At 37.1% G+C, this 20,734-nt stretch overlaps 1 protein-coding gene across 1 annotated transcript in view; it reads left to right on the forward strand.

The window, feature by feature from the left end:
• The window catches only part of LOC150097899 (uncharacterized), a 413,970-nt gene that overhangs the window by 303,215 nt on the left and 90,021 nt on the right, over positions 1-20,734 (forward strand). The window contains exon 4 of the mRNA XM_090406626.1: positions 2,761-2,873. Within this exon, the coding sequence (XP_090262752.1) occupies positions 2,761-2,873 (113 nt within the window). The remainder of the gene's footprint in view (positions 1-2,760; positions 2,874-20,734) is intronic.

Consider the following 20,734-nt stretch of genomic DNA (forward strand, 5'->3'; position numbering starts at 1 on the left):
TTTTAGAGAAGTTATTATTATTACAGGCAACTCCAAGGAGTTCTTAGACTCATCGAGGGAGTCCCTAAACATCATATCAAGAACAACTATTTGTCATTAGCATATCATACTTTGCTTTGAACTCATTTACAGTCATGGCACCCACAACAAACTCTGGCAACTTATTCCACTCATTCACCACTCTCCAAGTAAAAAACCTAGTTCTAACACCCTTGCTAACTACACCCTTGCTCAATTTCCATGGATGGCCCCTAGTTCTCGCATCACTAGACCTGTTCTGAAAAATTTCCTCTGAATTAATCTTGTAAAAACCCTTCAGTAATTTGAATGTCTTAATCATGTCACCCCTTTTCTGCCTATCAACCAATTTCTGTAACCCACAGATCTTCAACCTGTTCTCATAAGGTTCATTCCATAGACCAGCTATCATCTTGGTCACTTGCCTCTGGATACTCTCTACCTCCTCCCCATCAAGAAGAAACCCAGGGGCTCAGATCTGGGCACAAACAATATACGGAATCAATAAAAATGTGAAATATAAATCCTTAGCCTGCTCACTTATGAATATACTGTAGGTTTATAAATAAACCTTTCGTGAGTGGGAGCTATATTTAAAAAAAAAAATGCAATGGCTAGCTGCCTTTCCATTGTTTGAGACATGAACAGTCTATCACCTCCCCTACTGCACTTACAGATCAACCATTCTCCTGATAATAATGTTCATCTCCTTGATATTCCATCAAGGTAAAGTATATTCTCATATACTTTACCTTCATAATCTCTCTCTCTTAAAATCTTGACATATGGTGAATCTTTCTCAAGGTGTATAAAGAGTAAGCTTTTTGCCTGTTGCATAAATCGTTAGTCCCCAGGAATGTGATTGATTGTATCCCACTATTGACTGTATCCCATTTTATATTCACTACATTACAATTAAATAGCTCTTAATTAAGTGCCTCCGTAGCGCAATTGGAAGAATGACGGCGGTACCTTGTGCCCTTCGATTGAAATAGGCCTAAGTTCGATTCTTGTCACGATGGGAGGAATCTTTATGGGGACTTTTTCAATAGAAGATGAGTTAGCCAATCTGACATGGAGGTAGCAGGGCTTTTTCTCCCGGAAACTCAGGTTTTTCATCCCGCATACAGACAAATTAGCCCTTCAGAACACATGCAATTTACAGACAAAAAATACTAGTTGTAGTGGTGGAGACAGTTGTATAGTGGGTGTCCTCCCGCAATGAGTCTTGGGACTCCTTGGAGGTCTCAAGACGCATGAATAATAATAATAATAAATTAGTGACCAAGTAGCATTTATTTTTCTGCTTAATTCTTCATTCCATGCTATAGCACCATGTTGTCTCCCGAGCTTTTCATAATCACCAGTCTTGTTTGTTCAACATATACCCATTTCTAACAGAAGTCTTCACATGGTTGGCAACTCCCAGATGATCTCACAAATGGATGACAGTACAACATGCCATTCACTCATATCTTCTAATTACATGACCAAATCTAAGACTTGACCAAATCCACACGTGCTCTCTGTTACATACTTACCCTCAAGAACTGGATAAATTCATCTTCCTTATTCTGAGATGTCTGTTTAATCCAGTCATAATTAAAATCAGCTATGATGATTAATCCTCTCCTGCTTACTAACTCAAGTGTCCTATACATTTCTTCACCACCACCCTTCTCTTTTCCTAAAATATGGTAACATCTGGCTGAATATTTTGTCTCACCCACCTTGCATCATACTGCTTCAAAACAAGTGCCATATTTCTCCCTTGCATCTCCACCTTGTGTGGGTATAATTCTTCTGCTGCTATCAACAAACACTTCTCTCCCATCTTATCCTTCCTGTCTTCATGAAAAATGTTGATGTTGTACCCCACCCCTTCCAATGCAGCCAAACTGTTTCAGGTTAGGAGAGTAACATTTTAATGAATGTTGTTTTCATTTTAATGGGGGGGAGGGGGTATCTTTAAAAATACTTCTTACTGTTTCAGCTTAAATAATACCCCCATAAACATTGAAATTTTTTTTTTAACCTAGACGCTTAACGGAGTCTTAGAAACTCATCTTGAGAGCCTAAAGATCATAGATTTTCTTAAATTCTTATCATCATTTCTAATAAAGTACCCTTGCTGCTATGTAACTATTCTACTTATTTTTGCAACCACAGGATATAGCAACATACCTTCTTTAGGACTCTTAAGAAGACCACACAACCTTGGTGATCTAACATAATGTGCAGGATATTTCTCCCTTAATGTTCAATATCATTAATATTATAGGAAGCATATCTTTGAAATATGCTTCCTATAATATTATATCATCAAATTGATTTTACTTTGTGTAGTCTCTCAAACAATACAGCCATGAATAGAATAGTATAGTAGCAAGAATACTTTGCTAGAAAGGATGGTGCATTAGAAAGGAAGAATTTAAGAAAAGATATTTCTAATCTTGGATAGACTCTCAAGAACTCTATTAGGCTTCCAGGGTTTAAAAATATATTTTTTTTTCCCAGTAGTTAGGGGTGTATTTATTTAAACTTAAACAATAAAAAAGAAACTCCTAAAGAACCTCCTGTTTAAGTAAAAACAGTGCTCATTAAAATGTTATTTAATGAATAAATAAGATAAAATACAAATATATTCTAATTTTTGAAATAACCTGGTCTTGATTTTTTAGTAGTTATGGTGTCATGAAAAAATATTATTTACCTTAAAATTTTTTTTTTCATGCTTTTCAGAGCCAGGGATGAATGGTGACCTGTCCAACGATACCCAAGACAGTAGTACTAGTCACGACTCTGTGGACTTTCAGGATGGTGACAGCATGGATTCTGATAGGGTTCTTAATCTGGTAAGTATTTCCCCCCCCCCCACTCTCTTTTTTTCTGTTTTTTGTACTTTTTTTTCTTTGCATTAAAAATGAATCCAATAAAAGACTGCATTACTGCTGCTGAACCTGATAATTATTCTATAATTATATAATAGTTATTATATAATTCTTCTACCACTTACTCTGAGAGATCATGCCTGAAGGGAATAGAAGTATAGCATTGTGCAAGGAGTGTGGGCTTTCAGAAAATTGAGATTTTCCCGAAATGTTCCTATATGCTTGTTAGGATTAATTTCCTATTCTACTGTTTAGATCTCCAACAAGGACCACTTTTTTTTTTCTTTGTCAGCTGCCTGTTCAAATGACTCAAAATTTTTTCACGTCCTTCTTTTGCCTGAATATAACATCTCCTATACTTATTATTTAGTAAGATCTCACATGTTTATCTTAGTAATGCCAACCACGTCTCTGTGATACTTTTCCAATTCTTCTGCAAGTTTGATTTCCCTTTCCATTAGTACTCCTTGTATTGTTGGTTCTTATATTCAGTTCTTGTGGTTCATGTTCTTCAGTTTTTCTCGGTATGTGTGTAATTTATGGAAACAAAAACACATGTTAATTGTTTACACTAGTCTGAAGGTTAGCATAAATGGTTAACAAAGCAGTTATACTTTAGCGTATTTATGTGTAGTGTCATGTAGCTTGTGCCATGTATGTATGTATGTTTTCCTGATGATGACCTTGATTGAAACATTGCATGTTATTTTCTTAAAATTGTAAGTAAAGTAATTGCTCTAACGTGTGTTTTTGTTTCCGTAAATTTTACACCATGAATGCACGAAACAATGTTTTTTTATAACGAAATCTTATTTTTTAACTTTAAGAGAATACAGTAATCCATATAAGTCTATTCTAGTAACAGAAATGAATGTACTAGTTATATTTTCAAAAAAAAAAAAAAAAAAAAAAAAAAAAAGCAAGTTTACTTTCTTCCTGTTCTTATTATTTATTGATTCCTCCTTCTAGAAATAGTTCTCACACAAATGAAATGTTCTAGAAACAATGATACAATGCCACTAATCACTTTATGGAACTTCTATTGATTTGGATCTCCCACGATGAGTCTACTGACTCCATGGAGATACCTGTAATAATAATATTAAAAATGGGGGACCTTGAGCAAATACATTACTCTCATGATGTGTAGGAATTTTTCATAGCTTGTCGAGCTCTGGTTATGAGAATCCAGCTGTCTTCTGTTAAGTTAGACATTAAAGAGGTTTGCAGACATGTAAAACAATGCCTCTCTTCTTATTATATATATTTTTTGTTTGTTTGTTTGTTTTTGTTTTGAAAAATATATTTCTTTTTCATAAAAATGTGTTATTTATGTTAACATATAACAAATTAAAACTGAGAAATTCAAAAATTTCTGTTTTAATTTCTAATGCAATAAATATTGATAGTATAAGACACATAAATGAAATCTCTTTGTGGTGCTTAATAATTTTTAATAGTGTAAAGGGATCCTGAGACCAAAATGTTTGAGAACTATTGGATTAAAGGTTTCATGACAAACAGCTGTAGATTTGCTGGTATGTATATAAAATGTTGTTAGGACTTCAGGGAAATTTGGGTATGCTACTGCATAAGGTAGAGGAGAGGGTTGGTTCTTTCCAAAATTTTAGACTTTCCATGTTCATCAGATTTATTCAGACTCGGGGTGACATAGCAAAGTTTAACAGTTTTGTTTATACAGCTGCTCCACAAGAAAAAGTTTTATGTAGGATTTCAGTCTTTGCCCTAAATTTTTATGTTTAGGAAATGGCATGTTTAGCAGGTCCAAATTGTTCTTCCTTGTGGAATCTGATTAGTGTTGATTAGTCAATGAGTTGGTTAGATTCCATGTGATAGATTGGAATTGCACAATCTCATGAGGTTGTGATGTTTTTGTTCCTACCCACAAAACTTTATTAGTAAACCTATAGTACATTGTAATGTGGGTGGGCTAACAATTTTTTTTTTTTTCATTTTTATCTATTTTATATATTTTTTGTAATTTTTCATTTATTTTTCATAGTCCAGAAACACTGCTCCTGAGACCAAACATGAACCACTTCAGGCCTCCAATAAGTGGGATGGTGGTCTCACATTGAGCATTGAAATTCATTTTCCACCTAAAGACAACCACAAACATTCGTGCCCACAGTGGGATTTGAACCTACAACCTGTTGGTTGAAGAGTGGGCATAAATTATATGTTTAGTTTAATCCTTTATCCAAGTATAAGCAAACAGAGTTTGCACCTGAAGTTTCTTCAGGACCGGGGCAACTTGTGGCAAAGGTGGACTAAGTTCTCATCACTTTCCTTAGTATCCCATAATGCAAAGCACATCTCCTTGCAGACATGTATAATGCTATGCATTATGGGAAGGGTCACTATCCATACCGTTTTCGACCTTTATTATTATTATTATTATTATTATTATTCAGGCCTGCATGGAGTCAAAAGACTCATCGTGGGAGGTCCTTCCTAAGAACATAAAGTCTATCAAGACTCATCGAGGAGAGGTTCCCCCTAAGAAACACAAAGTCTATCATACCACTCCTTAAACTCATTGACCGTTCTCGCCCTCACCACTCTATCAGGCAATGCATTCCACGGCTCAACCACCCTCCATGCAAAGAAACCACTCCTCACCCTCTTGCTCACAGTTTCCTTTCGTAACTTCCAGGGATGGCCTCTTGTCATCACTCCTTCCTGCTGTTCAACCAAGTGAAAGAACTCTCCAGTGTCAACCCTGTAACCACCTCTCAAGTATTAACTATGCTGACTAAAATTTATAAAAGAATATATTTTTGAAAACTTTGATATAATGATAATTCAGCTTTGTGCGTGATGTAATCCTAAAAGTGTCATCTTTCCATTACCAAACTTGTAATTACTGCATTTAATGTGACAAGTAATAATTGAATATTTTTGTCCTATTTCATACAATAAGGATTTTATAAATTTATCTCTTTATAATGTAATTAATGCAGGATTTTTTCTCCTGGAAACTCGTTTTTTTTTATCAAAGATACAGACAAATCGGCCCTTCGGAACACGCAATTTACAGACAAAAAATACTAGTTGTGGTGGCCGGTAGATGGTGTTGATGGAGATGATTCGTAGTAGAGGTTCGGTGTAGTGGTTGAGACAGCTGTAGGTGAGGTCTCTTTATTGAGGTCTCTTCAGTGGGAGCCAGACCCAGAGGTAATACCAAGGTTGAAGCAATGCAGAACTCATATTTCCTTATGCCAGTTGCCAAAAGGTGTCATACCTTATTATTAAATTACTCTGGATTAGAGAATGATGTTGTATATATTTAGTTTAATCCTTTATCCAAGTGTAAGCAAACAGAGTTTGCGCCTGAAGAATATCAGGACTGGGGCAACTCTTGGCAAAGCAGTGGGCATGCTAACCACTCTGCCAACCAGGTGGGCAAATTGGCTGATGCATTCTCATTTTTGAATAGTCATTATATTACTTCTGCCTTGATACTTGGGTGAAAATGTTATGTTATTAAAAATTGTAATGTTAGTTTTCCATTGTGTTAATTTTTTAATTCACTGTAAATATTATTGAGATCTAATTTGTTTTCATATTGCAGAGAACTAAAAGGAGGAGGAGGTGTTCAGAATGTTGTAATCTGCAAAGTTCTGAATAGTTTTCAATAGGTGATAGAATATCATTGATATAAATAGAAATACAATAGAAAGAGTGGGTAAAAGAACAGAGCTTTGAAGTTATCTGGAAGTAATGGAATCTTCTAGTGACCAGATAACTTGGCCAGATAATTCTTGGCTTGTCATGGTCAGAGAAGTTGGCTTCATAGAAACCTAATTATGGCAGTTAATACTTTTTTTGCACAGTTGGTTGTATCTGTCAGGGCAGGGTCATCTAACTGACCAGATAATACCTAACATATCTAACTGACCAGATAATACCTGTCAGTACAGGTATTATCTGGTCAGTTAGCCTTAAGAGATGAAAAACTCTTAAAAAAAAGTCATGCAAAGATTTTAAGAATTTGGAAGGGATACATAAATATCAAGAAGTGGCAAAATGTGTTTGCATCTATTAAGAAAGCTTAAATTGCAGAGGGCTCTGACATGCAGAAATAGAGAGGTTGTGATGCCATTGTATAAGGCCTTGATCAGGCCTCAAATGGATTAATGTGCACAGATTTTTGTCGCCAGGTTTTCATGGTAAAGAGAATACATTAGAACAGGTCCAGAGAAGATTCACAAAAGTGATCAGTGGTCTTTGGAATGTGGAATATGAGGACAGATTGAGAGAATATAAGTTGCAAAACCTTGTGAATAGGAGGAAGGGAGGGGGAGATGTGATTGAGACATATAAGCTCATCAGGGGCTGTTATCAGGTTGACAGGGAAGAGATTTTTCATAGAATGGGAAAGGGGGGGGGTAGAACAAGAGGCTATCACTGGAAACTGTATAAGGAGGGTGTGAGCAGAGGAGAGTGAGGAATAGATTCTTTGCATGGAGAGTGGTTTGTGAGTGAAATGTATTGCTGGAGTGTGTTATGAATGTAGACACATTGAATCAGTTTAAGGCACAGTTGGATGAGCACTGTGTGTAATAGTGTGTACCTCCCACGATGAGTCTCTGACTTCATGGAGGTCAGATGATGATAGTAATAATAAAAATATTGTTATGATTAACAAACCCTCTCCAAGTAGTTGACTCATTTGTCTGTCTGTCTGTGTTCACTGGGCATCTACAGATGCCGTATGGTCACTCCAATGCTTGATGATGTTCCACACTAGGCCTCGCCATGTAGTCCTGTTGTTTGCCCTTCTGGCAGCCTCAACTCTCTGAAGATCAGTCACTCCACACACGCCATCCATCTCATTGATGGTCTACCCCTGCCTCTTTTTCCAGGAACTTTACCTTCTATTACTGTTCTGAGAAGTCCTCCTTCCATCCTTTCTATGTGTCCAAAATATTTTAACTTTTTTTTTCAATATCCTTAAGGAGCCTTAAAGTTCTACTAATCTTTTCTAACACCCAATCATTTGTATGCCTTTCAGTGTATGATATCCTCAACAGCCTTCTGTAACACCACATCTCAAAAGCAGATATCCCTTTCTTATCTGACATCTTTAGGTTCCAAGTCTTGCATCCATAAGTTGCTGTTGGAAAAACAACTGCATCCAAAATCCTCAACTTTGTTCCCATGGAGATAGATCCATCCTTCCAGATTTTAGACAGGTCTCTGACTGTTGTTTTAGCCATTCCTAACCTTTTGACATCTTCTGAACAGCAATTCTTCACATTAATAATGGATCCCAGGTACTCAAACTTGCTGACTTCCTCAATTCTTTCTCCATTAAGATACACTTGTTTCTCAAGAGCTTCTCTGTTTGTTTTTCCTTTGAGAACCATGATCTTTGTCTTGCTAGAATTGAGTTGAAGTCCTCTGTTATTACTGATCTTGTTAACTTTGTCAAGAATTAGTCCTAGTTCTTCCATGTCATTACAAAGGAATACTGTATCATCAGCGTACCTCAGATTACTGATCAATCTACCTCCTATCGTAATTCCTGTCCTGAGCCCATCCAATGCTTCACGCATGATGTCCTCTGCATATATACTAAACAAGTGAGGAGAAAGTAAACATCCTTGTCTAACTCCTTTTCCAACTTGAAACCAGTCAGTCAATCCAACACCTGTTCTTACTGTGGCTTCTTGCTCCTTATACAAGGACTCATTTGTAGAAGGTATCATTTAGCAATCAGCATATTTATCATACGGAATCTCACAAACTCATTTACACTTCCAGCATTTGCAATACATACCAGCATGACATCCCACTCAAATCCAGTCCTTGAAGTATTTATAAAAGATGTATGATGCAGAAACCAAACACGTATGTGAAAGTGGTTGCAGCGAATTGGTAAGAGACAAGTCATGAATTAACCTAATTACCTTCTTCTGTACTGAGTCAAGTGTTTTTAGGGAGCTCTTAGCAGGGAGGGGGGAACTACCACAAATGTGTGAAAGGTATTAGGCAGCATTAATTTCACAGCTTGGTGATAAGGAACAATCCACCATCACTTGTAGTGTGCATCCAGTCAGAAAGTCTAGAGACAGGTGACAAGCAAATCCCCTGTTGATCAGTAATAGTGGAATCCATACTTACAGTTGTTTGTTAGTTAGGTGCCTTCAATGTAGTGTGAGTTGGATATTGATAGTTCTCTCCATTACTTTGGAGAGGACTGAGGTGAGAGAGAGAGATTAGGCAGTAGTTTGATGGTATCGATTTGTCACTTTTCTTAGGAATGGATTGAAAATAGACCATTTCCAGGCTATGATAGATGCCAGAGGAATAGGAGAACACAACAAAGTGACATAAAACAGGGGTTAATTCTGGAGCACAGACCTTCAGGACAATCAGAGAAATGCCATTGGAACTAGGAAGACTTTTTTGGTGTCTTAATTGGACAAGATTCTTTTTGGCTCTTTCTGGCAAAAGGACAGAGTATTGAGTGTTAAGCATTTGGAATGGCTAGGGGAATATTTGCCAAGATCAACTAGGCATGTATTTGAAGAAAAGTATGACACCAGATAATTGGCTTTTTCTGTGGATGATGATGATGCAGTAGAGTACCTGGGTGCAATAGGGGTGGAAGGAGTATTGGAAAAAAATTGTCACCAGTTCTTTTGGGAACAAGTATTTTGATATTTTTTTTAATTAGCCATTTGATAAGAATGAGCAATGAATAAAGATAAGTCAGCTGTTAAAGAAGCATGGTTGAAACAGGTGATGGCTCTGTTAACAAGAGTTTGGAAGGCTGTGACACTAATGATTTTGAAAGCATATGGTGTGAGGTGGAGGTGGGCAAGACAGGATATTTAGTGGGGTGTTACTACAGACCAAGGAGCACAGAGGGTGGGGACCAGGAGATATTGAGACAGTTGAGCATGGCAAGTGCAAAAAGAACGATTATTATGGGAGATTTTGACTACAGCAGTATAGATTGGAAAAAGGAAGATGCATGTAACAATAAGGGAATGGAATTTCTAGAATTCTTGAGGGCCAAATGTCTTAGGCGACATGTAACAGAGGGAACAAGAGGTTCGAGAGTTTTGGATTTGGTTATAGCATCAGAAGAGCTGATAATAACTGAGATGACATCTCTCCCACCAGTTGGAGAGAGTGACCATATGGTTTTGACTTGGAAAATGAATAGACATGCAGGAGTATCAAAGAGACGGGAACGTATGTGGAATTATAAACCAGGTAATTATAATAGTCTTAGACGTCAACTTGGGGAAGTTTCGTGGAGGGAGGAACTGGAAGGCCGAGATATCATTAGTGCTTGGGAAATTGTGAAGGAATATTTGTTAACAGCAATGGTAAGCTGTATTCCACGAGTGAAGCAGAGGACACAATTTGGAGTAAAGTGGATGACAAACAGTATTAAACAGGAGCTACATCCGAAAAAGAGGCTATGGAAGAGATATAAGGAGACAGGTGAAGAGAAGATGCATGAATAATATAAAACACAGGCCAGAAGAGTGACTAATATGGTAAGGAAGGCGAACCTGGAATATGAGAAAAGATTGGCCCTTAGATCCAAGGAAAATCATAGGGAATTTTTTAGCTATGTGGCCAGTAGGAGGAGAAATGACTGGAAGAAAGACATTGTGGGATAAAAATGGGAATAGAGTGACTGATGCAGAGGACATAGTGGAATTGTTCAATGAACACTTTATTGGAGTATTTCATCTTGGAGGAGTCAATTCGAATACTAGAGAGATAGAGGAGGTTCGAGGTTTAGAGGTGCAGAGGAGAGTGTGTTCCAGATACTGAGTACTCTGGATGTTAGTAAAGCGGTGGGACTGGATGGTATTTCACCACGAGTTTTGAGAGAATTTGCTAAGGAACTGACAGTGCCCTTGATCTGGCTTTTCAATGAAAGTCTGGCTGCGGGAAAGGTGCCCATGGAATGGAAGGAAGGTAAGATAGTGGCATTGCATAAGGGCGGTAGCAGACTGGAAGTGTTTAATTATAGGCCAGTCTTGGAGAAAGTAGTGAGGGACCATATACAGCATTGGGCAGATGAGGGTAATGTTATCAGTGAGAGTCAGCTTGGATTTGTGAAGGGATGCTTTTGTTTTAGCAATATGCTAGCCTTTTATGATAAAGTTACAAGAGCATTAGATGAGGGAAAGCATATACTGACATTTTCCTAGACTTAGAAAAGGCATTTGACAGGGTGCCACATCATAAGCTGATATTCAAGTTGCAGCACATGGGTCTGGATTCCAGATTGGTCAACTGGATTCAGGATTGGCTGTCCGATAGATATCAGAGAGTTGTGTATGGTGGAGCAATATTAAAGAGGCAGAAGGTTACAAGTGGGGTTCCACAGGGCTCAATATTGGGACCTATATTGTTTAACCTTTATATCAATGACATTGTCCGTGAATTGCAAGAGGATATTCGGTTGTTTGTGGATGATGCGAAGCTGGGAAGGATTATTAGTAATAGTGCAGATGTGGTAGCCTTGCAAGAGGATTTGAACAAGCTAGATAGATGGGCAAATGAATGGGGGAGGTGTCGGTTTAATGCAGCAAAATGTAAGGTCTTGAGGTTTGGGAAACATCGATGGGATGCTGCATACTCTATGGGAGGAGTTATATTGGAGGAAGTTGGGGAGACAGATCTAGGGTTGATGATTGATAGAAACCTGAAATTTAGGGGACATATTGCAAAGGTGGTGAAGGTAACACAGAGGATTGCTGCAATTATGAGAAGGACACTGACCTGCAGAGATAAGAAGGTTATTATTCCGTTGTATAAGTCTCTGATCAGACCACACTTGGACTATTGTTCTCAGTTTTGTTATCCAGGATTTGAAGGGAATAAATTAAGCGTGGAAAAGTACAAAGGCAGATAACAAAGATGGTTTCAGGACTGTAAAATGATAGTTATGAGGGAATGTGGACTGCAGAGTTTGGTGGATAGAAGAAGGAGAGGTGATATGATTGAGACTTTTAAACTGTTCAGAGGTGATTACAGGGTTGACACTGGGGAGTTCATTTGCTTGGTTGAACAGTGGGAAGGAATTATGACAAGGGGCCATCCCTTGAAGTTACAAAAGGAAATTGCGAGAAAGAGGATGAGGAGTGGTTTCTTTGCATGGAAGGTGGTTAAACCATGGAATGCATTGCCTGCTGGAGTGGTGAGAGCGAGAACAGTCAATGCATTTAAGGAGTGGTATGATAGACTTTGTGTTTTCTAGGAGGGACCTCCCTCGATGAGTCTTGATAGACTTATGTTTCTTACAAAGGACCTCCCACGATGAGTCTTTTGACTCCATGGAGGCCTGAATAATAATAATAATTATAATCTATCTGTCTGTGTGAGTAGATTTGCTGATAAACTGAAAGAGAAAGTGTACCATTAGGAAGATGTGTGATTGAAGTGTCTATAAAAGATACACAAATGTATGAAAATAACAAAATATTTATTTTCTTTTTCTATAGTGAATGGGGTTCTTGAGTATATTAGAATTCTCTGGTTTTAACCTCCTCTGGCTTAAGATCTATTTTCACCATTTAGTTACACTTATATGCTGTATTTACCGTTCTTCAAATTCCAAAACCACTGCAATCTCTTTGCCTTCTAATCCCTGAAGCTTGACTATCGACATTCTTACTATCCAAATTCTGAAACAATCTTCCTATGTGACCATATTTTCACACTCCTACTGGCTTCCCTTTCAATGATATATATCATTGAGATAATTTCTCAGTAATCCATATTACAATTTTATGCAAGTTTCCTTTCTCTCAGAGAATGCACCTTCAACCTTACTTCTTTGGCACACTGAAGGTACTATATAGATATAGGATGAACTTCTATTCTTCCTTTCTATAGTCACATTACTGCCTCCACTCTTCTGATGCATGCACCTACTCTGAGTGAGTCAGATATTATCCTCACAGCATGACAGACAGCTTTTGTTGTTTTCCATTCTATTTAGAATTATGGCCTGCTTTCCAAGAGGTGGTTTAACAATAGGTGTATCAAACCAGTTGAAGAAAGAAAATTGCAAAGTACAGGGGTTAACTAGCTCAATAAGAATCCCAGCTTCATAATCAAGAAATATGAAAAATGTAGTTGCACCAATGGGAAAATGCTTTCTCAATGGGACAACTTTCTCTTACAAATGGTGCTCGAATTAGTGAATATATGAATCTAAATATTTTAACTTAGAACTATTTATTTTGTTGATAATTCAGCTGCTATTAATGTTGTCATTTCAAAGAATCTTCATTGTGGAAAATAACAAACTATACATTTAGATTGATCATCATCATAAAATTCTTAATATAGATATATATATATATATATATATATATATATATATATATATATATCCTCAGGATGTGTACAGGATCTTATGATAGCACTACATGTAAAGTTACATCATTAATAACTTCCTATCAACAATTTTCCTCAAGATTAGCCTGTTATCTGTCAACATTTGAATATTATCAGATATTATATTTCTGTCTTTAAGAACACTTTTTATTGTATCAATCCACCTACATCTTGGTATTCCTCTAGGTCTTTTTCCTGCCATCCTGACAAATAACACTTATTTAGTTAATCTTTTCTCCCTCATTCTGTTTAAGTGGCCATACCACCTGAGATTAGCTCTGCTAACACATTCCTAAATGCTAACAATGCCAAGTTCTTTCTTAATATCCTCGTTTTTAATATGATATTGCCATTGATGCCATCTGTTCAGTCCCTTAATCTTTCTCAGGACTCTCATAACTGTGGTGCCCAGTCTTTTATCAAGAGTTTTATTTCTAACCCAGCTCTCAGATCCATAAGTTAAAATTAGTTTGAACACTGTCTTGTATATAGCTAGCTTAGTGTTTTGACTAATTTCTCTCTTATTCCATATAAATCTGGTATGGTTGACTTCCTACCATACCAGATTTGCTAATTCTGATGTCTATTTCCAAGTTTAATTTGCCATCTTCACTAAAAATTATGCCTAAATAGCTGAAATGTTTTATTTGTTCTATAGGTTCACCATTCATGTTTTCAATGTTCCTGCATTTTTATTATTATCATGATTCAGTCCTCCATGGTGTCAGAAGACTCATCGTGGGAGGCTCTTTCTAGAAAACACCAAGTCTATCATACCACTCCTTGAACTCACTGGCCGTTTGTGCTCTCACCACTCTATCAGGCAATGCATTCCACAGTTCCACCACCCTCCATGCAAAGAAACCACTCCTTACCCTCTTGCTCACAGCTTCCTTTCATAACTTCCAAGGATGGCCCCCTTCCCTTGTCCTTGCTCCTTCCCTCTGTTCCACCAAGTGAAAGAACTCCCCAGTGTCAACCCAGTAATTACCTTTCAACAGTTTAAAAGTCTCAATTATATCACATCTCCTTCTTCTATCTACTAGACTCTGCAATCTACATTCCCTCAGCCTGTCCACATAACTCATATTATACAGTCCTGAAACCATCCTTATCCACCTCTGTACCCTTTCCACAGTTAATTTATCCATTTCAAATCCAGGGGACCAAATTTGAGAACAGTAGTCCAAGTGTGGTCTGATCAGGGCTTTATAGAATGGAATGACAACTCTTATCTCTTTAGGTCAGTGTCCTTCTCGGAATTTCAGCAATCCTCTGGGATACTTTCACCAATTTTGCAATATGTTCCCTGAATTTCAGGTTTCTATCAATCATTCCCCCCACCCCCACACACACACCCAGATCTCTTGCCTCCCATACTTCCTCCAGTATAGCCCTTCCAACAGAGTATGCAGCCTCCCATCGATTTTACATTTTTGCATATACAGCCTCCCAAAGACTTTACATTTTTTTGCTGCATTAAACTGAAACCCCCATTCAGGGCTGCCACATCTGCACTATTACTAATAACCCTTCCTAGCTTCACATTATCTACAAACAACTGAATATCCTCCTGCAATCCACTGCTGATATCATTGATATAAGGGTTAAACAATACAGGTCCCAGTACTGAGCCCTGTGGGACCCCACTTGTAACTTTCTGCCTCCTTGATACTGCCCCACCATGCACAACTCTCCAATACCTATCAGACCAATCCTTCAGTTGACTAACCTGACTTCTAAACCCATATGTTGCAACTTAAAATCAGCTAATCATGTGGTATCCTGTCAAATGTCTTTGCAAAATCCAAAAATAAATGGAAGAATGTGCCTTTCCCTCATCAAAAGCTCATGTCACGTTATTATAAAAGGCAATCATATTGCTAAAGCAAGAGTGCCCTTAACAAATCCATGTTGACTCTCACAGACAACATTACCCTCATCTGCCCAATGCTGTATATGGTCCCTCACTAATTTTTCCAAGATCTTAACAACTACTAATGAAACACTAACTGATCTATAATTTGACACTCCCAGTCTGCTACCACCCTTATGCATTGCCACTATCTTATCTTCCTTCCACTCCTTGGGTACTTTTCCCATGGCCAGACTTTTTCATTGAAAAGCCAGGTCAATGGAACTGTCAGTTCTTTAGCATATTCTCTCAAAGCCCATGGTGAAATTCCATTCAGTTCCATTGCTTTATTGACATCTAGAGTATTCAGTATTTGAAACACACTCTCTTCTTGCACTTCTAAACCTTGAACCTGCCCTATCCCTCCAGTATCTCCAAGATGAAATACTCCAATAAAGTGTCCATTGAACAGCTCCACTATGTCCTCTGCATCAGTCACTATATTCCTATTTTTATCCCACAATGTCATTCTTCTACAGTCATTTCTCCTCTTACTGGCCATATAGCTAAAAAATTCCATAGGGTTTTCTCTGGATCTTAGAGCCAATCTCTTCTCATATTTCAGTTTCGCCTACCTTACCATACTAGTCACTCTCCTGGCCTGAGTCTATATTCTTCATTCATCTGCTCTCCACCCCTCTATTTATATCTCTTTAAAAAAAAAAAAAAAAAAAAAAAAAAACACTTTTTTACCCGCACTTCCAGTTTGATATTGTTTGTCATCCACTTAACATCAAATTGTGTAAATTGTTTTCATTGTTTCCAAATTGTTTTTATTGTATTTGTCTTTTTAATGCTGATTTTTATACCAAATTTATTACAACAGTTATTCAATTTAGTCAGGGAATCTTGCAGACCTCTACTGGATTTATTCAGAAATATAACATCATCTACATAAAGTAGATGATGTTATATTTGTATATAACATCATCTATGATGTTATCTGATATCAAAATTGTATTAAATCTGATACCAATTTTCATATCAGATTTAAGACCATAACTCCCTCTTTAATTTCCTGTATCCATCATGGAGTTCTGATTTTTCTATTCTTTCCAATTACCTCACCACCTGCTTCTCTGGCTGAATCTATCAAAGTTTTCTCCAGGGTTTGCCACAGAATCTCCAAGGTTTGGTTATTGTTTTCAAACTCCTTCAGTTTTTCTTGAATAATGTTTGTGTATTTGAGTCTACAGTTTACATCTGTTCAACTTTGATTTGTTTCAAACTTTCTTATGCAACCTTCTTTTCATTATGAAGTTCAATTTTGTCTTGATCAACATTAAATGGTAATCTGCTGTGTCCTGAACCAGTTGGGAAACATGGCTATCAACTATAACATAGTCAGTGAGACTTTTCTTGTTTCTTGCATTTTCTATTCATGTGAATTTGTGCACATTTTTATGTTATTATTATTATTATACCCTCCATGGAGTCGGCAGACTCATCGTGAGCATTTCATTCAACTGGCAACATATTTATAGAATTTTAAAGTCCTTAACCCTCCTTACATTACTTAACACATTCTGATAATGCATTCTATTCACTGACAATTCTCCATGTAAAAAATCTACTCCTCACACCCTTCTTCACCACACTTTTACATAACTTCCTGGAATAACCTCTGGTTCTTCTCCTCTCACCTTCTACTCTTTTGATAATCCCCTTTGGAATCTGATAAAATCCTCTCACTAGTGAGAGGATTTTGAAATGTCTCTATCATATCACTTCTCTTCCTCCTATCCACAAAACTCTGCAATCCACATCTCTTCAACTTCTCTCCATAGCCAGCATTCCAAACTCCTGATATTGTCTTAGTCACTCATCTCTGGACCCTCTCCAATGTCTCCACATCACATTGAAAACCAGGTGACCAGATCTGAACACAATAGTCCAATTGTGGTCTGACCAGTGCCTTATACAGTGGCACAACCACTTCCTTATCCTTGCATGTTAGAGTACTTCTTATCATAGCAGCGCTACAATGTGCAACCCTAGCAATATGCCCTCTAAATTTCAGTATACTGTCAACTATCACTCCCAAATCTCTAATCTCATCCACTTCCCAGTGTGGCACCGTCAATATAGTACATAGCCTTATATTTTTGCACTCCAAAATGCAACACCTTGCACTTATTGATATTAAAACTACAATCCCACTCTTTTGTCCAAGTAAAAAGTCTATTTAAATCTTCCTGAAGGGATTCAGCATCAGCAGTGCTACTTATAATTCTTCCCAACTTTGCATTATCAATATATTCTTTCCTCATAGAAATCTTCGACTTTTGTAAGGAAATTATTCTGGCCACCACTCAGGTGACTAGCAATCCTTATAGCCTTTCTCAACAATTGGAGGGAGATGCAACTTTTCATCCACATTATCACAACCTTTTATATGATTAAATCTAAGACACTTGATCCTCATGTGCCCTCTGCTACATGCTGAGTAAGATAGTTTCTCCCTCAAGAACTCAAATTCATTTTCTGTATTACCTGATGACAGCTTTTCCTTCTATTTTATATTACCATAATTAAAATTACCTGTTTACCCATGACTTTGCTCATTATTGCAGTTTGCCTATACATTTCTTTGTCACCATCCTCCACTTTTCCTTTCCTTATAGTAACATCTATCTGAGTATCTCTTCCCATCAGGGCTGTACTTAGAATTTTCCCAAGGCAGGTGGGGGCCAGAAGCACTAGAATGCTCTGGCCCCCCCCCTTCCTTCATTGTTTGGGTTCCTTAAATTGACTGTAATTGTTTGTTGCCCCGGCCACAGCCTTGTGCACATGAATTCTCATTTAGCATAACCAAAAATGGTTCTGCTAAATGAGAATCCACTGATTAAAAAAAAAAGGGAACATGCACTGCAGAGAATCCAGGACATCTTCCATATCTGGAAGATGTAGATCTGGAAAAGACATATGACAAGATGCCAAAAGGAAAGCTGTTCAAAATGCTTCATTTATATGGTGTAAATGGGACATTATATCAAACAATACATAGTCTCTATTTGAGTTGTAAATCAGCAGTTTGAATTTCAATTCTAACTGCTGATAGGTACAGAAAGATGGTTTGATATTAAGTCAGGTGTGCAACAAGTGTGTACATTATCTCCACTGCCATTAATAGATAGGTTCGATATCTCCATTCCCCTGCAAGATAAAACAATTAATAAGTCTAATGCTCAAGAGAGAATCCAATTTGATGACATCTCAGATGTTTTTCCTGAGGAAGAAGACCCAGGCAACCTGCTATCTTGCTTCAATGTAACAGTTACCATGTGAACTATGCATACAATGTTTTTCACTTATTCTGTGAGGTTGTGGATGCAGCACACTAAAATAATTGTAAAACATGATGCTGCAGAGGCTGCTGCTAGATCAACTCAGACTTTCTCTGTTAGTTTCCTATACTGACTACAGACAGTTAATAAAAGCAAATTGCTGCACTGTCTCAAGTGTTTCTTCATGACATTACACATACACTAGTTGATGTGTGGTCTGTTGAAGCTTTTCTTCTATAGTACAACCTCCTCTTTCTTGCAGAGTGTCAGTGTACTCTTTATCACAGTAGCAGTGCAGTGTAGTGGGCAGTCTTCTCAATGCTTGTACTTCATGCCTTTGTTGACATTCCCTCTCCAAGATCCCAAATCTTATCCATCTTCTGGAGCACACTAAAATACACAATTCCACCAATACAGTACACAATCCAAATCTCTACACTACAAAGTGCAACTTGTCTACTTATTAATATTGAACATAACCCCTAATTTGCATAAGATAAGTGTTTAAATCTTTGTGACATGAGTATCACTCACAGTTCTGTACAACTTTCCATCATCAGCAAATAGCTCCGATTATTTCCTACAATATAACAAATAATTTGAATAGTAGGAATCGAAGAACAGAACTCTGTGCCATGTCATTGATTTACCATCCTTTTCTGCAAAAACCCCACCCAACTCACTCCATGTACATAACTTCCTGGTTTCATTAGACAACCAGTCTTCTTTCCATCTGAGCTATCTGTTATCAATCTTCAAGTTCTTCAGAATCATCAAACTCATTCAAATGCAATTCATCAACTTTAAAGCATTCCAATTTTTCTTCAAATTCACTTCAAATGGTTTAAAGTTGATGAATTGCATTTGAATGAGTTTGATGTTGAGCATTTAGAAATTCTATTGTTTTCAAATCATCAGAGTCTACTTGTGAATCAGAATAGCACAACCAAACAACAACAGGAGGAAGATGGATATGAGATTGAAGATGTGGTTCCAGCAGCACAAGTTGATGGAATGCATAAAGGTGAGAATGAGACAGGTGGAATTGAAGTCAGGATCAGGTAAACAGGAGTGGTCAGACCAAAGAGCGAGCTAGCTGTGGTATAAATTTTACAAATATCTCTCTTTACAAATATCCCTCTTACAGATATATGATTGAATTGCTTTATAAAGACTATCCTCCTGATATTGTACAATTATTCAACTTTGTCATTAATGTAGGATATTTTAGATGTCAGAACAAACTGTATAAACAGATAGAGGAAACGGCTATGGGGTCTCCCCTTTCCCCAACTCTAGCCAATTACTTTATGAAACATTTCAAACAACATATTCTGGACGTTTTTTCACCCAGCCCATTGGTTTGGTGTAGATATGTTGATGTGTTTGCTGTATGAAACTCCTCCTTGTCCAATCTTCACAAATTTCTTGAAAATATTAATTCTGTTTATTAACAGAATTAATTAATTTATTATTGTTTATTAATAATAAATCCAACAATCAAATTTACCCTGGAAGTAGAACACAACAGTTGTCTTCTTCCTTTTCTGGATGTTCTCATTCTTCATCAGTCAAATGGTAGTTTACAGTCCTCAGTGTATAGAAAACCAACTCATACTGGTAAATACATTCATTCTAACTCTCATCATCACCCTTAATTACCACATTAATTATGGGTGTTGTCCTAACCCTGCTCAAAAAAAATTACCAGAGTTTGTATTCCATATGTTAAGGGATTTTCAGAAAATAATAGCAAGGTTACTTCGACAGATTAACGTACAAGTCACTTTCTATCCAGTTCGCTAACTTAAAACATTCCTTATCTTACCAAAAGACAAATATCCTCCTCCATCTTATTCTGGAGTTTACAGAATTCCCTGTTCTTGTGGCTTATGTTATTATGGATAAACTGGTCGATCTGCACAAATTCATTTTGAAGAACATCAAGAATACATTTCTCTTAAAGAACCCAACAAATTCGGTTTAGCAAGCCACAGTTTATCTACAAAACACAGGATTCAGTGGAACAAAACCAAAATGTTACACAAAAGTTACTTTCTTCTGGAAAGGCTCTGCAAAGAAAGCTGTAGAGCACACATTCACAACCTAAACCTGAACAAAAGTGATTGCCTAAAACTTTTTCAGTTTTGGGATATATTAACTAATACTCACCATTCAATTCCTTAATTATAATTAAATGTTGCTTAAAAATAATTAAC

Source organism: Typopeltis vanoorti, chromosome 16 (genome assembly GCF_054136105.1).
Source record: "Typopeltis vanoorti isolate ZY-2024b chromosome 16, IOZ_Tvanoo_1.0, whole genome shotgun sequence".
NCBI classification, from domain to species: domain Eukaryota; kingdom Metazoa; phylum Arthropoda; class Arachnida; order Uropygi; family Thelyphonidae; genus Typopeltis; species Typopeltis vanoorti.